At 44.4% G+C, this 17,948-nt stretch overlaps 1 protein-coding gene across 1 annotated transcript in view; it reads right to left on the reverse strand.

The window, feature by feature from the left end:
• Positions 1 to 533: 533 nt before the first annotated feature.
• The window catches only part of LOC311021552 (FERM, ARHGEF and pleckstrin domain-containing protein 1), a 45,107-nt gene continuing 27,692 nt past the window's right edge, over positions 534 to 17,948 (reverse strand). Inside the window, exons 8-27 of the mRNA XM_084022159.1 lie at positions 17,436 to 17,583; positions 17,245 to 17,340; positions 16,998 to 17,161; positions 16,824 to 16,892; positions 16,642 to 16,735; positions 16,358 to 16,565; positions 11,407 to 11,594; positions 11,080 to 11,169; positions 9,450 to 9,583; positions 8,412 to 8,493; positions 8,088 to 8,325; positions 7,877 to 8,007; positions 7,725 to 7,793; positions 7,200 to 7,289; positions 6,802 to 6,884; positions 5,959 to 6,071; positions 5,594 to 5,757; positions 3,485 to 3,592; positions 2,567 to 2,718; positions 534 to 2,464 (exon numbers count right to left, since the gene is read on the reverse strand). Of these exons, the coding sequence (XP_083878285.1) occupies positions 2,383 to 2,464; positions 2,567 to 2,718; positions 3,485 to 3,592; positions 5,594 to 5,757; positions 5,959 to 6,071; positions 6,802 to 6,884; positions 7,200 to 7,289; positions 7,725 to 7,793; positions 7,877 to 8,007; positions 8,088 to 8,325; positions 8,412 to 8,493; positions 9,450 to 9,583; positions 11,080 to 11,169; positions 11,407 to 11,594; positions 16,358 to 16,565; positions 16,642 to 16,735; positions 16,824 to 16,892; positions 16,998 to 17,161; positions 17,245 to 17,340; positions 17,436 to 17,583 (2,503 nt within the window). The 3' untranslated portion in view covers positions 534 to 2,382. The remainder of the gene's footprint in view (positions 2,465 to 2,566; positions 2,719 to 3,484; positions 3,593 to 5,593; positions 5,758 to 5,958; positions 6,072 to 6,801; positions 6,885 to 7,199; positions 7,290 to 7,724; positions 7,794 to 7,876; positions 8,008 to 8,087; positions 8,326 to 8,411; positions 8,494 to 9,449; positions 9,584 to 11,079; positions 11,170 to 11,406; positions 11,595 to 16,357; positions 16,566 to 16,641; positions 16,736 to 16,823; positions 16,893 to 16,997; positions 17,162 to 17,244; positions 17,341 to 17,435; positions 17,584 to 17,948) is intronic.

Raw genomic sequence — 17,948 nt, forward strand, 5'->3', positions numbered from 1 at the left:
AAAAATATGTAGTTTGGATTTTTTGGGGTGAACTGTCCATTTAATTTAGACTTTCCACACCCTGCAGATCCACTTAGTGAGAGGATGTAGTGCCTAAAGCACTCTATTTAATAGCCTATTTCGTCTGCTGTTAGAGGGTATTTATGACTTTCAGACTGCTACAGATAATACTGAGAAACACAACACACAAGCAGTGCTGGCTTCACATGTTGCTAATCTATACAAACCAGTTAAAGTACAATGATACTCTTATTTCCTGTCATTGTTTTTGAATGCTGCTCCAGGCGCTAGCCTCCCTGTTGTCATAAAAAGCTACGATTTAGAAGAATTTATGAATGACATGAAGTAATACTTTGGAGTGCACTCACTGAGCAGCAAGGAACACGGCTTTCTGTTGCTTGATCAACGGTGCCACCTGTAGGCCGCAGCTGTAAACACACTGAAGAGCTGCTGATACTGAACATATTCTCCCTGCATGTTGAAAACATCACTGCAGCTCATGAGCTTCAACAAAACACACACACACACACACCTATGTTTGAATACGTTTTTTTATTGCTTTCATTTCCAAAGAGCTCTCTGTTGTCTGAAGAAAAGAAAAAAACACTGCAATTCTAAGCAGAACTGAGGTTTTTTCCCCTCATTTCATTCGCTTCACTGCAAAACCCTGTCAAATGCATATTTCCATTCATTTAGAGCCATAAAAAGATGTGGTATCTGTATACAGGAGGCGGCCTATTCAGTGAGGGCAACGGCGCTTGGAACTGAAAGTTTCTATTTTAGTTTCACACATAATCTTTAAAGCTTTCAATAACACTCTTCATAATACAATGAAAGTCTCACACGTTCTCTTACAGCTGAAGGGGAATTTTAGGTAATAAAAAAAAAGCAAAATAGAGCAAAAACGCTCTGAGACGTATTCATACAACAAAAATCAGCGAATAGAATATATGTATTTACCTGAAATGGCATTATCTGTGATGGCAGCTACCTGGCCACATTGTGATCAATTCTAGGGTTATGTGGAAAATACAACAAAATAATTTCAGATCACTTTTTCTTTTTTTTAAACAAGAACACTTTGTGCTGGGCCAGATGTGAACAGAGCATTGGAAAGAGCGTGAAAAGGTGGCCTGTTTTAACACGATTTATAACGTCATGGTATCCAGTATTAGGAGACGCTCCTCGTCTCCAATGTAACAAAATAGAATTAAAAAGTCCAGGACGTCGATAGAAACCAGTTTGGCACTGAAGTTGCGGGACATTTTTCAAAGCAGCAGTTTTCAAGATGATGAAAAAGTGGACAAAAACACATTATGACGATGCAGTGATAGTTTAACCACCTAAGAAAGAAAGGTGAATATCTATATATATACAGTGCTATGCATAAGTTTAGGCACCCCATGCCTAAGTTATGCTAAAGAGGAATAAAAAATTATCTTTTGGGAATTGATCTTAATGCCTTAATTAAAAAAATTTGAAAAAATCCTACCTTTTAGGACACCAATTTTCTTTGTGAATGAATAATGTATCGTAAAGAAATAAATGTTCTTCATTAAAATACAGGATGCATAAGTATGGGCACCCCTATGTTAAACTCCCATAGAGGCAGGCAGATTTTTATTTTTAAAGGCCAGTTATTACATGGATCCAGGATACTATGCATTCTGATGAAGTCACCTGGGCCTTTGGAGTTAAAATAAAATCCAAATCCTCACATACCCTTCATATACCTAGAGACCTATAGCCTATAGCTAGCTGGTTTGATTTGCATTGAGAAATCATTAGGCTAACTAGCATGATATAGGCTATCTGAAAAGCACCATAACAGTCTCTAGGTTTGTGAAGGGTATGTCAGGATTACGATACATTATTCATTCACAAAGAAAATTGGTGTCCTAAAAGGTAGGATTTTTCCTCATTTGTTTAATTAAGGCATTACGATCAATTCCCAAAAGATGATTTTTATTCCTCTTTTTAGTCAACTTTAGCATGTGGTGCCTAAACTTATGCATAGCACTGTATATAGCTATAGATAGATATAACATGTTCCTGCTGTTAAAAACAACCAATGGCAAAAAAGTAAAACCAGAAAGATAGGAAGTGGTTCAGACCATTAGAAAACAGTATAAAATGACATCCTTAAAAAGAGGCTTCAGAGTTGAGAGTAAAAATGCCAAAAAAATGCAGTCTCTGATGCAGTCTAAACCAGCGGACATGTCACCATTAAAGCATTAAAAAGCACCAAATGTGCATGGACACGTGTACAAATGTCCCATATGTGTAGAAAAGAAAAGCACAGAGTCTGGTGGGTGGAGGGGGGTCAGGAAGGGGCAGACGCCACCCAAAGGAGACGGCGGCGTGAAAACAAGGTGAGCCAACTCAGTGTGGATGAGACTCTTTGCTGTTCAGGACTCGAGTCCTGCCGGAGGGCACCGTGGCGCTGCGGATGACCTCCATCCACCTGCAGGCAGAGATGGGGGAGTTGTTACCAATCCTCCGATAAAGACAACAACAAAACTGCAAACATTAAGTGAACGTGCGTCTGGATGGTGACAACCTGTACCTCTCAAAAGTGTATTCGCTCTCCGATCGGAAGTAGTAAACGTGGGACTTGAAATGCAGTTTGAAGACGTAGTCCTTGTGGATGTTTTCAGTATCTGATGGGACGGTGACCGAGTAACCCAGCAGAGGAAGGCTGGCCAGTGGATAATCATCCTGAGGGGGAAAAAATAACAATTCAATGTCAATTACATTAGTATTTAAATTAGTTTTGATCTGTCAATATTTAACCAAACATATTTGCAATTATTGCATTTTCTCCCAGCAAAACAGAACAGCAGAACACAATGAAACAGCAAAAACGACAATACAGTAAAAGTAATTTAAACCATATTTAAGTAAAAATGAAATTATTCTTGATATTTGTCTCCTGAACGATATGTTTTAATACATGACATTATTGAATTAATACTCACCCTTTAATATGTCAGCAGCATTTACCTGTTTTAACTACTTTATTTACAGTAAGCTGTTTAGTCAAGAGGTTCTCAACCTGGGGTCAAGCCCCCTCAGAGGGTCGCAAGATAAATCTGAGGGGTCATGAGATGATAAATAAGAAAACAAATCTGTATTGATTTTTTTCTTAATTCACTTGAAATGTGTGTGTTTTGGATGGTAATTAAAATCAGTTTGAGGTGTTTAAAAGCTCCCTTTGGTGGATTGATAAGAGCTTTTATTGATAACTTGTTATTCTTTGATAGAAAATCAAACTTGCTTGTGAAAATGTAAAACAGCAAATGCAAATTTCTGGGGAAAGAAGTGAGATAAAAAAATAAAAAAAACTGCATGGGAAAGCCTGTACAGCTCCATCATGGCACACAGATTTTACATTCTACACAGAGATGTGAGGCCTTGAAGCCCGGAGGAGGGTCAACACAACGGAGTGAATGTGGGAGAGACAAACAGAGACGGTGTTCATCACCTGGTGAGACTTGTAGAAAAACAGGCTGAAGTTGGTGAAGACCACCCAGAGCTTCTGCCAGCCGTTGCTGTTCTTGAACTTACGCAGTAAGTTTCCAGACAGCTGATTCTACGAAGACAAAAGCAACAAGTTTCACACCTAAAAATAAACAAATGTACATTATTATACCACTAGCAGTGTACAGGGCTTAGATTTATTTTTTATTTAAAATGTGGAAGAAGGATTTATGATATTAAAGGACATGTTTGGTTTCTTATTGTTAACAAATAACCATAAAAAAGCCGAAAACCAACAGTGAACCGATGCACCAAAGCCTGATATGGCTATGGATATGTATATGGTTGGTTTTGGACGTTTCATGACATTTTCCAACAATAATGTAAATATAAAATAAAGCCAGCCTCCATTAACTTCTGGGCTTATTTTGTATTCCGACATAAACTGGACATCTACTGTTGCTAATCACTTTTAATGTATTTATCGTCTGACGTAATGACTGATCAAGGAACAATATGAAACATATGTTGGCCCTTCTGTTACATTGTGTTTAATGATCATAGTGCTTCTATTGTGAATTTCATTTCGGGATCTTGATTATCAGGTTTATGTGTTACATTAAAAAAGCACTCTAGCACTTTTCTTCTTATGGTGAAGTTGAAGCAAACACGCTCCTGTCTGCCTGGCTCCTTTACCTCTAGACTCCTGCAGGATTCACTAAAGGACAGGCTCTGAACACGGTACCAGCAGATAACAGACAGAGGCACCGGTCCCTGGCCACTGGCGGGCCCCAACAGGGGGGCCTTATTCTCACTGACTGGACTAGGGTCCTCTACCGCGGAGGAACGCACAGACGCATGGGGAAAAGAGAGAGACAGAGAGAAAAAACAGACAGGGAGGGGGAGGACAGAAACACAGAGGCTGAGTAGGTGAGACAGGCATGCAGTGGCAGTGGGATAAAACACGGAGGCCGACGACAGTGAGTCCAGGCAAAGCTGTGAAGAGGACGTCGTTACAACTACAGAGGAAGAGCAGAACGAGATCGGAGGCTGTTGGTGCTCTCTCTCTCTATTTATAGAACATCAGACACCTCAGGTGCCAGGGGAGGAGGAAAAAAAGGACAGAACCACACAGGAAAGCCACAGTTTTGAGTTGAGATAAGGACGTAACGCAGGTTACTGACGGGAGAACAGCATCCTCACTGTGGCTGGACAGCAAACGAGCAGCTTAGTACAATTTAACATGATAGGCTCAATTAGCTCAAAGAAAATTAAAAATTCGTAAAGGCTTTTTCATTTTGAGTTTTTAAAAAAAGCAGATGAGTTTAAAGGTGCCGTGTGAAGTTTTCTTCCATTAGTAGTGCAGTTCCACTGATCGACAGCAGGGGGCGGTAATGTCCAAAGAAACATAGGAATGCACACAAAGGGAAACAATGCATGCTTTAAAATATTATAAAGTGACTGTGTTTAACCTACAGAAAGCCATCATCCTTGAAGGTGATGACGCAGCAATGTTGTGTTTACAACTTGTTTTTGATGCCAACAAGTCTTTAAAAACCCCAAACAGTTATTTCACATTTTAATATCGACTTTGCGTGTTTTATGAGAAAGGGACTCATTAGACCTCAAGGACACGCTCTATTGTGGGGACCAAGGCTGAATATAGACATAACTTTTGTCTGTTTGCTAGAAAACTCCACAGAGCACCTTGAAACTGATTTGTGTGCCAAAAGTTAATTTTCCAATGCAAGAACAAACTAAATCCTCATGCAACGAGGTTAAAAAAAACATTCAATAACTGAAAGTTATTTTTCTTTTTGAGAAAAATGTTTCCAAACATCATTTATAAAATCCATTTTCACCCAGACTTCTATTACATTTATTTAGCAATCAAATTTTTCCTCTTCGATTTTGAAAAATAAACCTAAATAAACTCATTCCGCCTAAATAGATCACAGTAGAAATAGATAGATGAAGGAGTGCAGCGGAGGAGGAGGATACTGTTCCCACTGACAGGTAATCAAAGTGAATTAAGATACAGCACACTCAGACACAGAGAGAGAACACGGTGAAGCAGCAGGGGGAGAGGCAGGTCTGAGGTTTTGGCCGGTACCTCCACAGCTACGCTAAAGTCCACCATGGACACACTGGTGTTCCTGTGCCAGCACACGTGCACCATGGTGTTACCACGGTGAGGGGCGGGCCTCTCCAGCGAGGTGTGCGACGCCGCTACGTCGTCCTCAGACTCTGCCTCCACCGAGGAGTCCTCAAGGCATTCTGGGAAAGTCAGGAGGTGGTTACTGCTAAGACAATGATGGTGATGAGGGGAGGAGGGCGCTAAAGCACAGACAAGGTCAGATCATTCACAAATCACACGTAGTCTTCTGTATCTGGGATGTTTTAACTCAAAATGTATTTTCTGACATTTACTCTACATCCACTGTTTATTTATATATGTTTTAATATGCGGTGACTTACTGTTGTCTATCAGGCTGCTGGTCAGAAGGTCAGATGAAGGCCCGTTGCAGGTTTTCGCCGTGTCTATCGCCACCTGCATGTCCTCCATCCACTTCTCCATCTCAGTTCGAGAACTAGAGACGAAAGCAGAATGGATCAAAGTCTCAACATGTCCCATCGTGAGTCACAACGGTAGTTAGAAATAGTCTGGAGTTGGATCCATGTCGGTGCAGTGTGCTGCCAAATTTTCCTTAAAAAGACACCATCTGCTCATTCATGGAAACTGGATCAGAAAAACGTTTGTTTGAAGGCAGGAAAGGGGTCTAAACAGATTAAATGATTATTTAAAAATCCCCAAAACGCATTTAAATAAATAAATCTATTTTGTTTTGTTTTTTCTGAAATTAAACCTGTAACTACAAACCTATCTATATCAGGTGTTGTTGATATTGGAAACAGCGATGCTGCCCGTGTGAGAAATAAAGTGTTAAAACGTGCAGAGAAGTTTAATTGCTGTGAGCTCAAGGTAATTATTTGGAAGTGACCTTGATGAGCATATCAATATTTGTTTTTTTCCTCTGGAGGATGGCAGCAGGACAAGACGACTTCATGCACAGAGAGTTAAGTGAGTGAAAGCTGCAGCTGTAGAAGTGAGGGTGACAAAAACAGAATTTTAACAAATTATACTGATAATGTGTATATCTTTTCTACATTATCTGTCATTATTCATGAGATTTGAGCTGCATAAGAGGAAACGATTCTCATGTCTCCACATCCAGAGGAGAAGGAAGGCCACTCTTGTTCTTTGGGTTAATGCTAGGTCCGGGTACAAGGTGTCTGTGCGACTGCAACCGCTGTTCTTACCTCGCCGCCACGACCACCGACTGCTGCTGTCCGACCAGCGTGAAGGCGTGCGGTACGCCCCACTCATCCTCACTCTCTCTGATCTGGAAGAAGAACACGCAGACACAGAAACAACATTAGAGAGCAGCGGTATCTAGGACAACACGGACCGAAATAGACGGGAAAAGGGGAGATGGAGGGAGGGATGATGAAGAGGAAGTGAGGGAGAAGGACGTGTAGTGTGTGTGTGTGTGTGTGTGTGTGTGTGTGTCGGGGGGGGACGGCGTTGAAAGTGCTGCACTTCAGCTGTCCGAGGTCAGCTTATCTGCAGTAATGACAAACTGGTGACAGACGTTTTTCTTTTTTTTTTTTTTTTTTTCCCACGCACTTCGTGTTCAACGGAGAGAAGCGGCGCTTACTGTCATGCCATGGAGCGGCAGCTGCCCGTGCACTTTGAACTGATTGGTCGCTATCATCCCCCGGCTTGTGTACACAATGACGTCGCTGAACTGTCGTCAGAGAGGGAGAGGGAGAGAGAAAGTGTGAAATGTAAATTAACACTCATTCAAAACCGCATGCCCATGAGTCTGCTCTTTGTTTAAAGAGACTAAACTGAATGTATACGATCCATAAATAATCCTGAGGAAGTACAAACAACATATCCTAACAACCACATAGAGAAGTCTGAATATTAATTATTCTACAGCTCAAGGCTTTTAATGATCAAAGTTATATTTCCTACAAAATCAAATGCATGTGTAAACTTTCTTGCTCAAGCAACATGTGTTATTTCTCCTCTAAATTAACTTGTTGGACTACATCTGCCCACACCATCCGGGTGATGCATGACAAGGATAAAAACAGGACTATTTTTCCACTGAGATCACTTGACCGAATAATTCGATTAGCGATGTGACCTAATCTTAAAGGAAAGTGGGCGTTACCAGGAAAAACATTCGTTGCTGCAGGCCTTTTCCAGACAGTTTGCTGAGGCAGCCTAACCTGATGAACTCCTGAGGAAGAGGGAAAAAAAAAACCGTCATTTATTGCACAACCGCCATACAAGGGTGTCCGTTCTTTCCAGCTTTAAACTCACTCGACCGGGAACAACAAGATTGTCAACGCCGATCAAATCCTTCTTCAGCTCCAGAAGCTTCTGGAAGTTCTCCATCTTGACTAGGCTTCCCCGCAGCTGCTCCACCACCTCGGACACATCTGCCAGAGCAGCTAAACACAAACCAGAGGTTGACTGTTAAGATTCTCCCACAGCGTCCGATGTGCCTCCATGAACACTGGACCAGACTTACCTCTGCAGTCCCTGAAATCCACATGAGTGGCTGGGTAGTGTTTGCACAGGCGCTCCAGGATCTGCTTGTAGTGAGTGAGGCGGTGCAGCGGCCGCAGGATGAAGACGTTGAGGGGGACGTAGCAGACCTTCTGCAGCTCAAACTCCCGGCAGAGACCCTCCAACCGGCGGGACGCCCTGCACGCCTTCTCCAGCTCCAACAGGACTTCAGACTGTTTGTGCAGGTTCGTCGTCAGGGGCTGCGGACAAAGTCGGGAGACGGCACACACGAATGAGTGTGAAGTCATTGTTGTGCAAATACAGACGTGCATGAGCGGCGCCTCACCTTCAAGCCTTGAAGGTTCTTCAGCATGACATCCCCGATGCGCTGGTAGTCTCCTTTTATGTGAGCGTTCGAGCGTCCTTCCCTAAAAACAGAAACGCACATTTTGTTTTTAACCTCTAAAACATTACGTATCCCTCCGTAGAGAGTGAATTGATCATTTAAGTGACTCAAAAGCACTGATTAATTGACGAGCTTTAAAGTGAAATTATGATAAAGCAAGGAAAACTTTGAGAAAGAGATCCACCAGCAGGTGTCTCCCTTGAGCACGGCTTCCCTCACACATGGTGCAAGAGTTAATAGGCTGCCATTGCTGGATTCAATCAGAATATTTAGTGTAATGGAACAGTATTTTAGCAGTTGCTTTAGGGAAACATATCCAGTCTCTAAAACACATCCTTCCTGATTTATGACAGCTATCTAATGAATGTGACAACAGAGGTGCATCTCTACTATCATATTTGAATATGCAAAGCTAGAATAAGAGACACACGCAGTGCTAGGCCATTTGCATGCACATTTGAGTGTGGATACAATGTGCACGCTTATCAGCAGACTTCATTTCAAGCTTTAACTGAGGGTCTAACAATGACTCGTCAAAATACGCCTCGTCATAAAAACACTTCATGTTTGCAGTTAATGGCCTAAATTCTGACACACAGACGCATCATGCATCACTGCCTGCATGTCTGTGTGTGTGTGTGTGTGTGTGTGTGTGTGTGTGTGTGTGTGTGTGTGTGTGTGTGTGTGTGTGTGTGTGTGTGTGTGTGTGTGTTAAATAAAACACAGCATCATTAAGGAGATCAGACAGCCGAAACCCACAGGCAAGAAAAGGCCTGGCCCTGGTGCAGCATGACTGTTGCCATGGAGACAATAGCTCCTGGGGTCATCAAAAGGGGCCGGGTCGCCCTCTCAGATAAATGCCAATAAATCCCATTAAAAAAAATTGTGATGAATTTGGCTAAAACTAAACCACCACGCCGACGGACATGTTTTTAACCCTACAGGTACTTTTTTTATTTTCAGTGAAGTGAGTCTCACCACAGAGCCAGCCTCTGCTCCACCTCCCTGAGAAAACCTGTGTGGAACTTGTGCAGAGGCTCGAAGGTGGAGAGGACGGTGTTCTTCAGAGAGTCTGGAGTCATCTCATCTTGTCCAACAGCGCTCTGGAAAGACTGAGATCACAAATACACCCATGATCAGGCAAAAGGAGAAGAAAACATAGCATAAAGCAAGATAGTAACTATTGTATGTGGATGAGAGAGCTGAGTTCTCCTGCCTGCGGTTCCCTACATTTACCAGGATGCATTGCATGCAAGCTTGTTTAAGCAGCATCAAGAGCACACCCTGGTTACACAGAGGTGGAGACCAGAATTTAAAAAAACATCAAAAAATGACTAAGATAATGTTTCTACTCCTTGTTCCTTCAGAATACAGTATAATGTACAGTATATGCAAATACTTGAAAAGTCAATTCTCCGTGAGTGTGCATGGCAGGTTTCAAGTTGCCAGATCGCACTTGTCAAGGTCGAACATTCATGTGAAGCAAAACACATTTTGTGTGGAGTGGAGGTGCATTTTCTGGTTGAGAACAGATAAAGCGACCGTGAAACAAAGCTCCGTTGGATGTAACGAGTACCAAACACGCCAATTACACTGCAGTGGTTGTCTCTTGATCACATCATGCAATGCAAGTCCTGATTTTGTGGTCTTTAACTTGTGAAGACGACGTTTCTCACCAGCAAAGACTCTTCAAGACTATGTGTTGATGCAGATTTTCCCCAAAAATCTTTATCTGTTGTTGCAACTTCTGTCTTAATGTCCCGTAAATAATTGAATTGCCTGAAAATGAATGGAAGAACCACCCACTCCACTCTCGTTCCATTAAGTCAAAGTGAAGTCTGACGTCGCATGTTGTGTGATGGGCGTTAAAATAGCTTTATTCGGCTGACATGATGGGGGAAAAGGAAGTGGGTTTGAGGCAAAAAGAGTGTTCAGAACGGTTTGGGGGAAGAAGTGGCAGCTGTTGTTTGGATGACTTCACCCCGAACAGCAACCAGTGCATGAGAAAAGAGACACGCTCAGCTGTAAAAAGAATGAGGACACGGGTCAACCATAATATTTATAAGATGTGAAAAAGCTTCTCCGAGGACGACATGACGGGGAAAAAAACGCCAGTGAAAAGGAATGATTTCCAATCAAACGGCATCAGAACATCCTCCTCGTGTTGCTATCGAAGGAGCACGTTTCACATCGGCTTTTTCTGCTGCATTTGCTTTGAGATACCATCAAATAAAATACTGTCCAATATGCTTGTTCCCAGCCAGTGAAATCTGAAAGGAACACACTGAAATGGGGGAGTCACGTGCACGAGGGAACACACGGCTAAATCCAGCTCTCTCTTTAAATGCAAACACAGTTTAGTATTCACAGCCTGGAGTGAGACAGATGAATGCGTTTCCAAAAACGCGAGTGTCGGGAATGAATAAAAAATGGAAGAGCATCTGCCAAAATATCCCTGTGTCACTGCCTCTGCGTCTGTGTTTTGGCGGGCGCTCCGCAATGGAGCAGCTAACCGGAATAATCAATGTTTTTTCTCCCCAGAGGACAGCGCAGGGGAAAACAAACAGTGGAGCAGCATGTTGGCGAGCAAGACTTCTGTTTTTCTCACCACAGTCACCACCTCCAGGTCCTTCAGATACGTCCTCTCGGTGGTCAGCAGCTCCTTGGCGATGAAGTAGGCCCGATCTGTTGGGAACCTCTGCAAAAGGAAAGACAGACGGCCAACTGTGAGCAAGCGTGTCTAACCTACTTCTCTGAGTAGACTAGAAAATATTCAGCTTCACTCCCCGTGGACACTTATTTAGGACGGGTGATCTGGGCCCTGTGCTATTTCTGAGTATATATGACGGCGGCCTTTAAGCACAAGATGAGTCAAATAAAAACACCTCATACAACAATCAATGGAGTGATTCTCATCATGAATCAAATGACCAACCTTCCTCCGGACCTCGTCTTCGTCGTCGGTGCGAACGCTGCCGGCGTCGTTGAGCAGCGGGCTGGTGAGGGGGGACGGCTGCCGGCCGTCGGGGCTGTGACCACACAGCTCCAGGGACTTCTGCCCGTTGACCATGCCGTTGGAGTGACCGGAGGACGCAGACATGTGGGGGCTGTCGGGCACCGCGCCTGCAGGAGGCCAGCAGCCGGAGCGAGGGGCAGAAACAGGGAGAAGTGAGTGATTCAAACCGACACGGACAACAAAACAGGGAGTCAGACATATTCTTTGCATTCGCAGTTTCATCGTCATATGAAGTCAGGGACGTAAATTAGAGAAAATGAAACTGTGAGAATCTAATAATCCTTTTTTTTTAAATTATATTATTATTATTATTTCTGCTGCTATTTTGTCGACTAAACATTTAATCAATTAATCGACAAAATAACTAAAAAATAATTAGTTGCAGGGCGACAGCAAAAGTCAAATTCCACAAAACACTCCAATTAAACTTTCCAGTATTCAAACATAAGCCCTTGTGAGACTATGCAGGCTTCAACAGACTATCTAAAGTATTTACAGAGACAGCAGGTCCCCAGAACCAGCCTTCCTCTGCCACACACAAGAAAACTGAGATATCAGCCGTGACTCATTCGACAGTCCAGACATCTCTGGCAGTCTTCCTGCAACGCCAATCAATACTGGAGCCGAGGCGCTCTACCGCAGGACGGCCGAGAGGAGCCGGTGACTTAGTGTCACCCACACTGAGCTTACTTACGATGCGTTAGCTGCTAACCTGCCCACCTCTGTCTGCTGTCCTCGGGTGTGTCCACACAAACACGACAACAAACCAGCTCAACGGAGGGAGGGAGTGGAAACTAAAGTGGTTTCTACAAGATTAGTACCGATGAGAACGGAAGGAAACTACAGTAAACTAACTAACACCAGGAGAACTACAGGGACGAAAAGAGGAAATCTACCAACAAAGAAGAAAAAACCTCACGTCATGAATGCCACCTTTATTGACTCTAGAAGAACACACATACATTGTTAAATGAATATAAAGCAGCTTGGATGAGAGAAGGGAAAGCCTTGAATTCATGCAGTCTTCTAGACCCTACATTAAATATGGAACACATCTTTATGGATGTTCAAATAAACGACCCTGTGACACGTTTATGGTTTTGTTATTGATGAGTAAACACACGTGTTATTCAGCCCATGAATGCAAATACACTTTCACATCAATTTCACTTGAAATAGTGACTCAGCGAGCTGTAAAAGAAATACCGTATATTAACCCAGTATTCAAAACCCAGTCACTGCTGCATGACTTCCTAGTCGTAAAATCTGCTCTAACACATTCTCCAAGTCTGCCGCACTAAATCAGGAAATTGCAGAGAAGTGACCGAGTGCTACCTGAATATTAGAGAACATTCAGTACATGCAGAGAGCAGACGGGGCGGATCAGCCTCAGTCCCGGTGAAGCACAGCATGCATCGGAAAAAAACACAGTGAAGGACAGCAGTAGTTGAAAAACACACACACACACACACACGAGTCTCACCCACAGACCTGGGACTTTGAGCTGAACCTCGATGGTTTGGACCAAATTCTGCTGTTTTTCGATCCTTTGCATGACATGACTGATCCACAAAAAGGGGCTCAGTCTTTGTTATTCCAGGTGTACGGGAGAGGTTTGTGCACACACTGCAGTGGATCCAGCAACTCCCATGAATAAGCAGCTGTAGTAATCTATGTCATGCAGCTTTGAACGTTTTTATATTATACATTATTTATTCTACATGGACATGACGGTGAAGTATTTGATTTATTTTTTGCCGTTATTGGATAGATGATAGTGGAGAAGCAGACAAGGGAGAAATGGAGGGGTACAATGAATCTGCTCTATATGATTTATATAAATACATTTAATTTAGAATGAATTGGATACGAAAAAGTTGAAGCGGGGGACCTTTTTACGCAGACTCCTGAAGTGCCCATTATAGTTGTAAAGTCGTCATGTTGAATAACGGGAGAATTAGGACAACTCATAATGTTGAAATATCAAATACCTAAAATCACATCTGGAATTTAAAAGGCTAGAAAAGAACGGATATCGATCCAGAGACATATGAATAAATCTCACTGAGCTGCTTGACGTCAAAGCTAAAAATGTCTGGAAGCACAGGAGGAAAAAAGCAGGCGACAGTGATGGATGAGCCGAGAGACTCGATTCTGTGAGGTGTTGCCCTTATACTGCCTTTCACACATACACCGTTAACAATGCCTCACACACAGACTGTAGTGAGTGACAAAACAGCTTCACATGCAGCAAACAGAAAAGAAAAGATATGACAGTTTCATGCTGACGGACAACATTGGACAAAGAAATCGAAAGAAAGAACAAAAATGTGACATAAAGATCTCAAACAACAGAAACAAACATGGAGGACAGAAGTGCAAAAAGAAATCTGGAAAAGTGACCAACGTTTAAAAGTGCAGTGCCATTTTGTTAAAGGAGTCATCACCTGGTTTTATACGTATCCAGCCCCCCTTGGATCGCTTTGGATCAATTCGTAAAACTTATTAGAAAAAAAAAAAAAAAAATTTAATCAAACATTGAGCTTGTTCTGACCCTTTTTCGTACCGCGATTTTATCACGCGAGATTACGCGCGAGGTTTTGACTGGTCCGGATGTGCATTGTATAATATGTAATGAGGCGCGCGTTGATTCGCCGCAGGAAGGACAGAGCCGGGGGGGCTTGCCTGCATGCAGACTCCAAAACATAATGGCGGCGCTTCGGCGATTTCAGGTAGCGGACGGGGCGGGGTTGGGTGGTGAAAGAGGGGTGGGCTTATGCAAGTAGCCGCCACGGTGACGTCACCGAAGGCGCAGAATCAAAATCTCGTGCTTTAGGAATGCACACCCTTGTGTGCTATTCCTGTTCGGAAAAAGAGCAGAAGCGAAAAAACGGCGCCACTTTCAAACTCCAGCCTTTCAGGCAAGTTTCAACTGAGGTCAAACACAGATATGCATGTTTTAACAAGAGAAATTGCGATTTCCAGGTGATGACTCCTTTAAGATGACTGAGAACGTTACAATCTTTGGAAACTAGCATTGATTCTCTTGAGACCACATACATACAAAAGCCACCGCTGCTCTCTCTAACCCCATCAGACGATATTCCCCAAAATAAATCCCTGTCTCCGTGAATAAAACAACACGTTTCTGTTTCAAGTTAGCAGAAGAGCAGAAGTTACTGTAAACATAAACAGTGTTTAATACCAATCAGGTGTTCAAATTGGTATTTGCAGCACGTTAATTCGTTTCCACTCCAATGCCAAACACAAACTACTCTCACAACAATCACAAACCAGATGCAGCATCCAGATTATCGCTAAATCAAACAAGAATGCAGGATTATTCCCCCAAAAACTCAACGATCACTGCCACGATCATAGATCTTTAAAGACCCCACAATAATGATATTTTGCTGCTTTAATGTAAATGTCTGCAGACAATAATTAAGTTATGTGTGTATTCCATACGGGAAGTCATAAGGCATTTGAGACATAGAAAAACGTTGTTTCTAAATGTCCAACGAATGTGAGAAAAAGTGCAACTGTAACAAGTATATATAACATGACCAGAGTCACTAATTCCCTGTAGTCTTTGCAGTTTTTAACAGCTGTTCAGTGTTAAATCCTGACATGGCACTTACTGGTTTATTTCTGAAGGGACGTATTAATACAATCAAAGATGGATAAACCTTCTCCGTGAGCCAAAACGAGATAAAAACCCTGAACAGGTCCCTTCCATCGTGAAGTCCCGCAAAAGGGAAGCACCTTCCGATGAAAGAGAGACTGGTGCCGGGCTCAAAAAGTGCTTCTAAGAACCGAGAACATGCGTGGAGATTTGAGTCGTCCTCAGACGGGGAATAATCTGTCACTGAACTCTGCTTTTCTGACACCATCTGGACCCAAACTAAACCCGCTTCACGTTCCCGTGGAGACGGTTCGAAGCTGTCTGTGCACTAACAGCTGAAAATCTGTCCGCCCTCGTCATCGCTGAAGGCGTGGCCTCCGTCCTCATCCGCCTCCTCGTCCAACTGGAGGCTTCCAAAGGAGAACTTGTTCCTGGGCATCGGGGACGCGGAGTTCGCCTCCACCGGACTACCGGCCATCAGGGGGCTGCCGTGAGTCTCCGCTTCAGACTCGCTGGACTCTGACCCACTGGTGGTGGAGCAGTCGTTCATGTGCACCGGCCCTACGTGCGTGACACCGGCATGCCCTAAGCGCCTCAGCCCCGGACCGGCCCTGGGCCTGCCCGCTACCGAGAGGCCGTTGGCCACCATGCGCCGCTCGAGGGCGGCCATGCGTTCGGCCCGAGACAGGACAGGGCGGGGCTCTTGCCCGGGGGGCGACGCCCCCTGATGTGGGTCTGTTTCAGAGTGGTGACGCAATTTGCGGAGCTTTTGTAAGCGAGGGGAGCGGCTCGGCACCGAGCGGTATCGGTCGTCCTCGAGGTGAGGGGGGGCGGGGCTGAAGCCGTTCTGCTCAGCGTAACCGAGGGGGTGATGATTGTCCGTGGCAGGACTGGTGACGCCCCCCCTTAAACCCACATGTGGGGCCGTGAGGGGGCTGTGCCTCTCCCTATAAGGGTCCGCCATAGCGCTATGGTCGACGTTTTGGTACGACTGCTTGGGAGACTCGTCCAACTCGTGGCTCATGTTGAGCGACTGCGAGGAGGAAGGGGACTCCCTGTACCGGACCCTGCCCAGAAACGGCTCCTGCAGGGCCCCGTATGTGCTCCCAGTCCCACAGCGGAGCACGGACTGCTCCCTATAACTGTGATTCAACATGATCGCCTGATTATATTCACTATCTACATCACTGCAGTCAAAGAAGGGGATGGAAGAGCCGGCGCTTTTAGCAGCCTGAGCGGCCGGACCTGTACTCGGATGTTCTGGGTGGGCCTGTCGGGGCGGGGAGCCTCTCGCCTCCTCGGTCCTGGACACGGACGCCGTCCTGTCCTCGTAGCCGTTTCTGTGGTGCGACGGGCTGGTCCCCGAGGCGGAGGGGTCTTCTGCACTCACCAACACCGATTCCTCCCAGTGACGCCGGGAAGGAGAGTCTACTCTGTCGGCGGGAGCACCAGTCTGACAGAAAGACAGAGGCGGAGGATTTAAACACATCAAGAGGACAGTTTATCCACGATGAAACCGAGACACTCACTTCTGTTGGCACTTCTTGGTGGCGTGGAGAAGGCAGCGGTGACAGGCGGATATTGTGTTGGACCCGACTGTTGTGTTGGACCCGACTGTGTTTCCTGGCGGATAGGATGTTGAAGGTCAGCGTTATACACTCTGAGCAAACCTCGTCCAGGCCCAATGTGTCAAACCTGTCAAAGCCTTTACCTTTCAAACGGGATCTTCTTGAACTCGGACTCCCTCACGTAATCAATCACCTGCTTCTGCGTGCGACCGCTGCGGAGACAAGCATACGGGAGATTATCATTGTGGCGACAGGGAGACGCCGCCATGTGGCCGCTGTCCTGCGAGTCGGAGAGCAGCTTTATGAGGCAAACGCACCTGAATCTGAAGGAGGAGCCTCGCGTGAAGAGCACAGGTTTGGGTTTCGGCTTGGGTTCCTCGAAGAGGCGGAAGAAGGCGTGGTATTCCACGCAGATCTTCCAGAAGACTTTACAGCAGTCCCTGCTGCCCATCAGAAACTCCAGGGTGTCCTGATATGAGCTCTGGGGGACACATTCAAATATATATTACACCAAACAAACAGTGATGGTGATTTGTATTTTAAGATTTTTTGCTATTCTCCTACATTTAGATCTGGCCTCAGCTTGATGAGGAAACGTTTCCTCTTGAAGCTCAGCTTCCGCACTTTCGACCAATTGAAGGCGTTTATCTTTGTGTGGCCCTGCGGTGATGAAAAATAACCTTTATACACCTTTCAGCTTTAAAAAAAGACATTTATACACACCACACGTTGACCTATGAACTTGTGCGACCGACCTGAAAGACCAGGACCCCGGTGTGCGCCACAGCCAGGCTTAGCCTCGTGCCCTCGCGGTCCTTGGCAGGGTGGAGGCGGATCCCGTACATCTCCAACCTGCGCGCCACTTCCAATAACTGATAGTCCGATTCTGCTGGCGTATGACCTCTGGCAACACAAAACACAACAGTGAGGGTTTAAAGAAGAACCACAAAGAACGCACACAAGAGATCACAAGATTTGAGTGTGGAGCCAAAGACATGAATAAATTATCCGTCTGTGTCAGATCTAAAAAACACATAAATAAGCCACTGCTGCACTGCAGTGAGTTACTTCTAAACACGCCATCCTGCTGCTAAATTTAGCATCACATGTGTATTAATCCGCGGCAAAAAATAGTCCTCAACAAATGCATTATTTAATTATGTCACATTTCCTATAAACTGTATAAATCTGTTTTAAAGAAGGAAACTTTTCATTTATTTATTTATTTTAAAGATTCATGTGTAGGAAAGACTGGGGGCCACAGAAAG

The sequence above is a fragment of the Eutrigla gurnardus genome (genome assembly GCF_963514095.1).
Source record: "Eutrigla gurnardus genome assembly, chromosome: 12".
Lineage (NCBI taxonomy): Eukaryota > Metazoa > Chordata > Actinopteri > Perciformes > Triglidae > Eutrigla > Eutrigla gurnardus.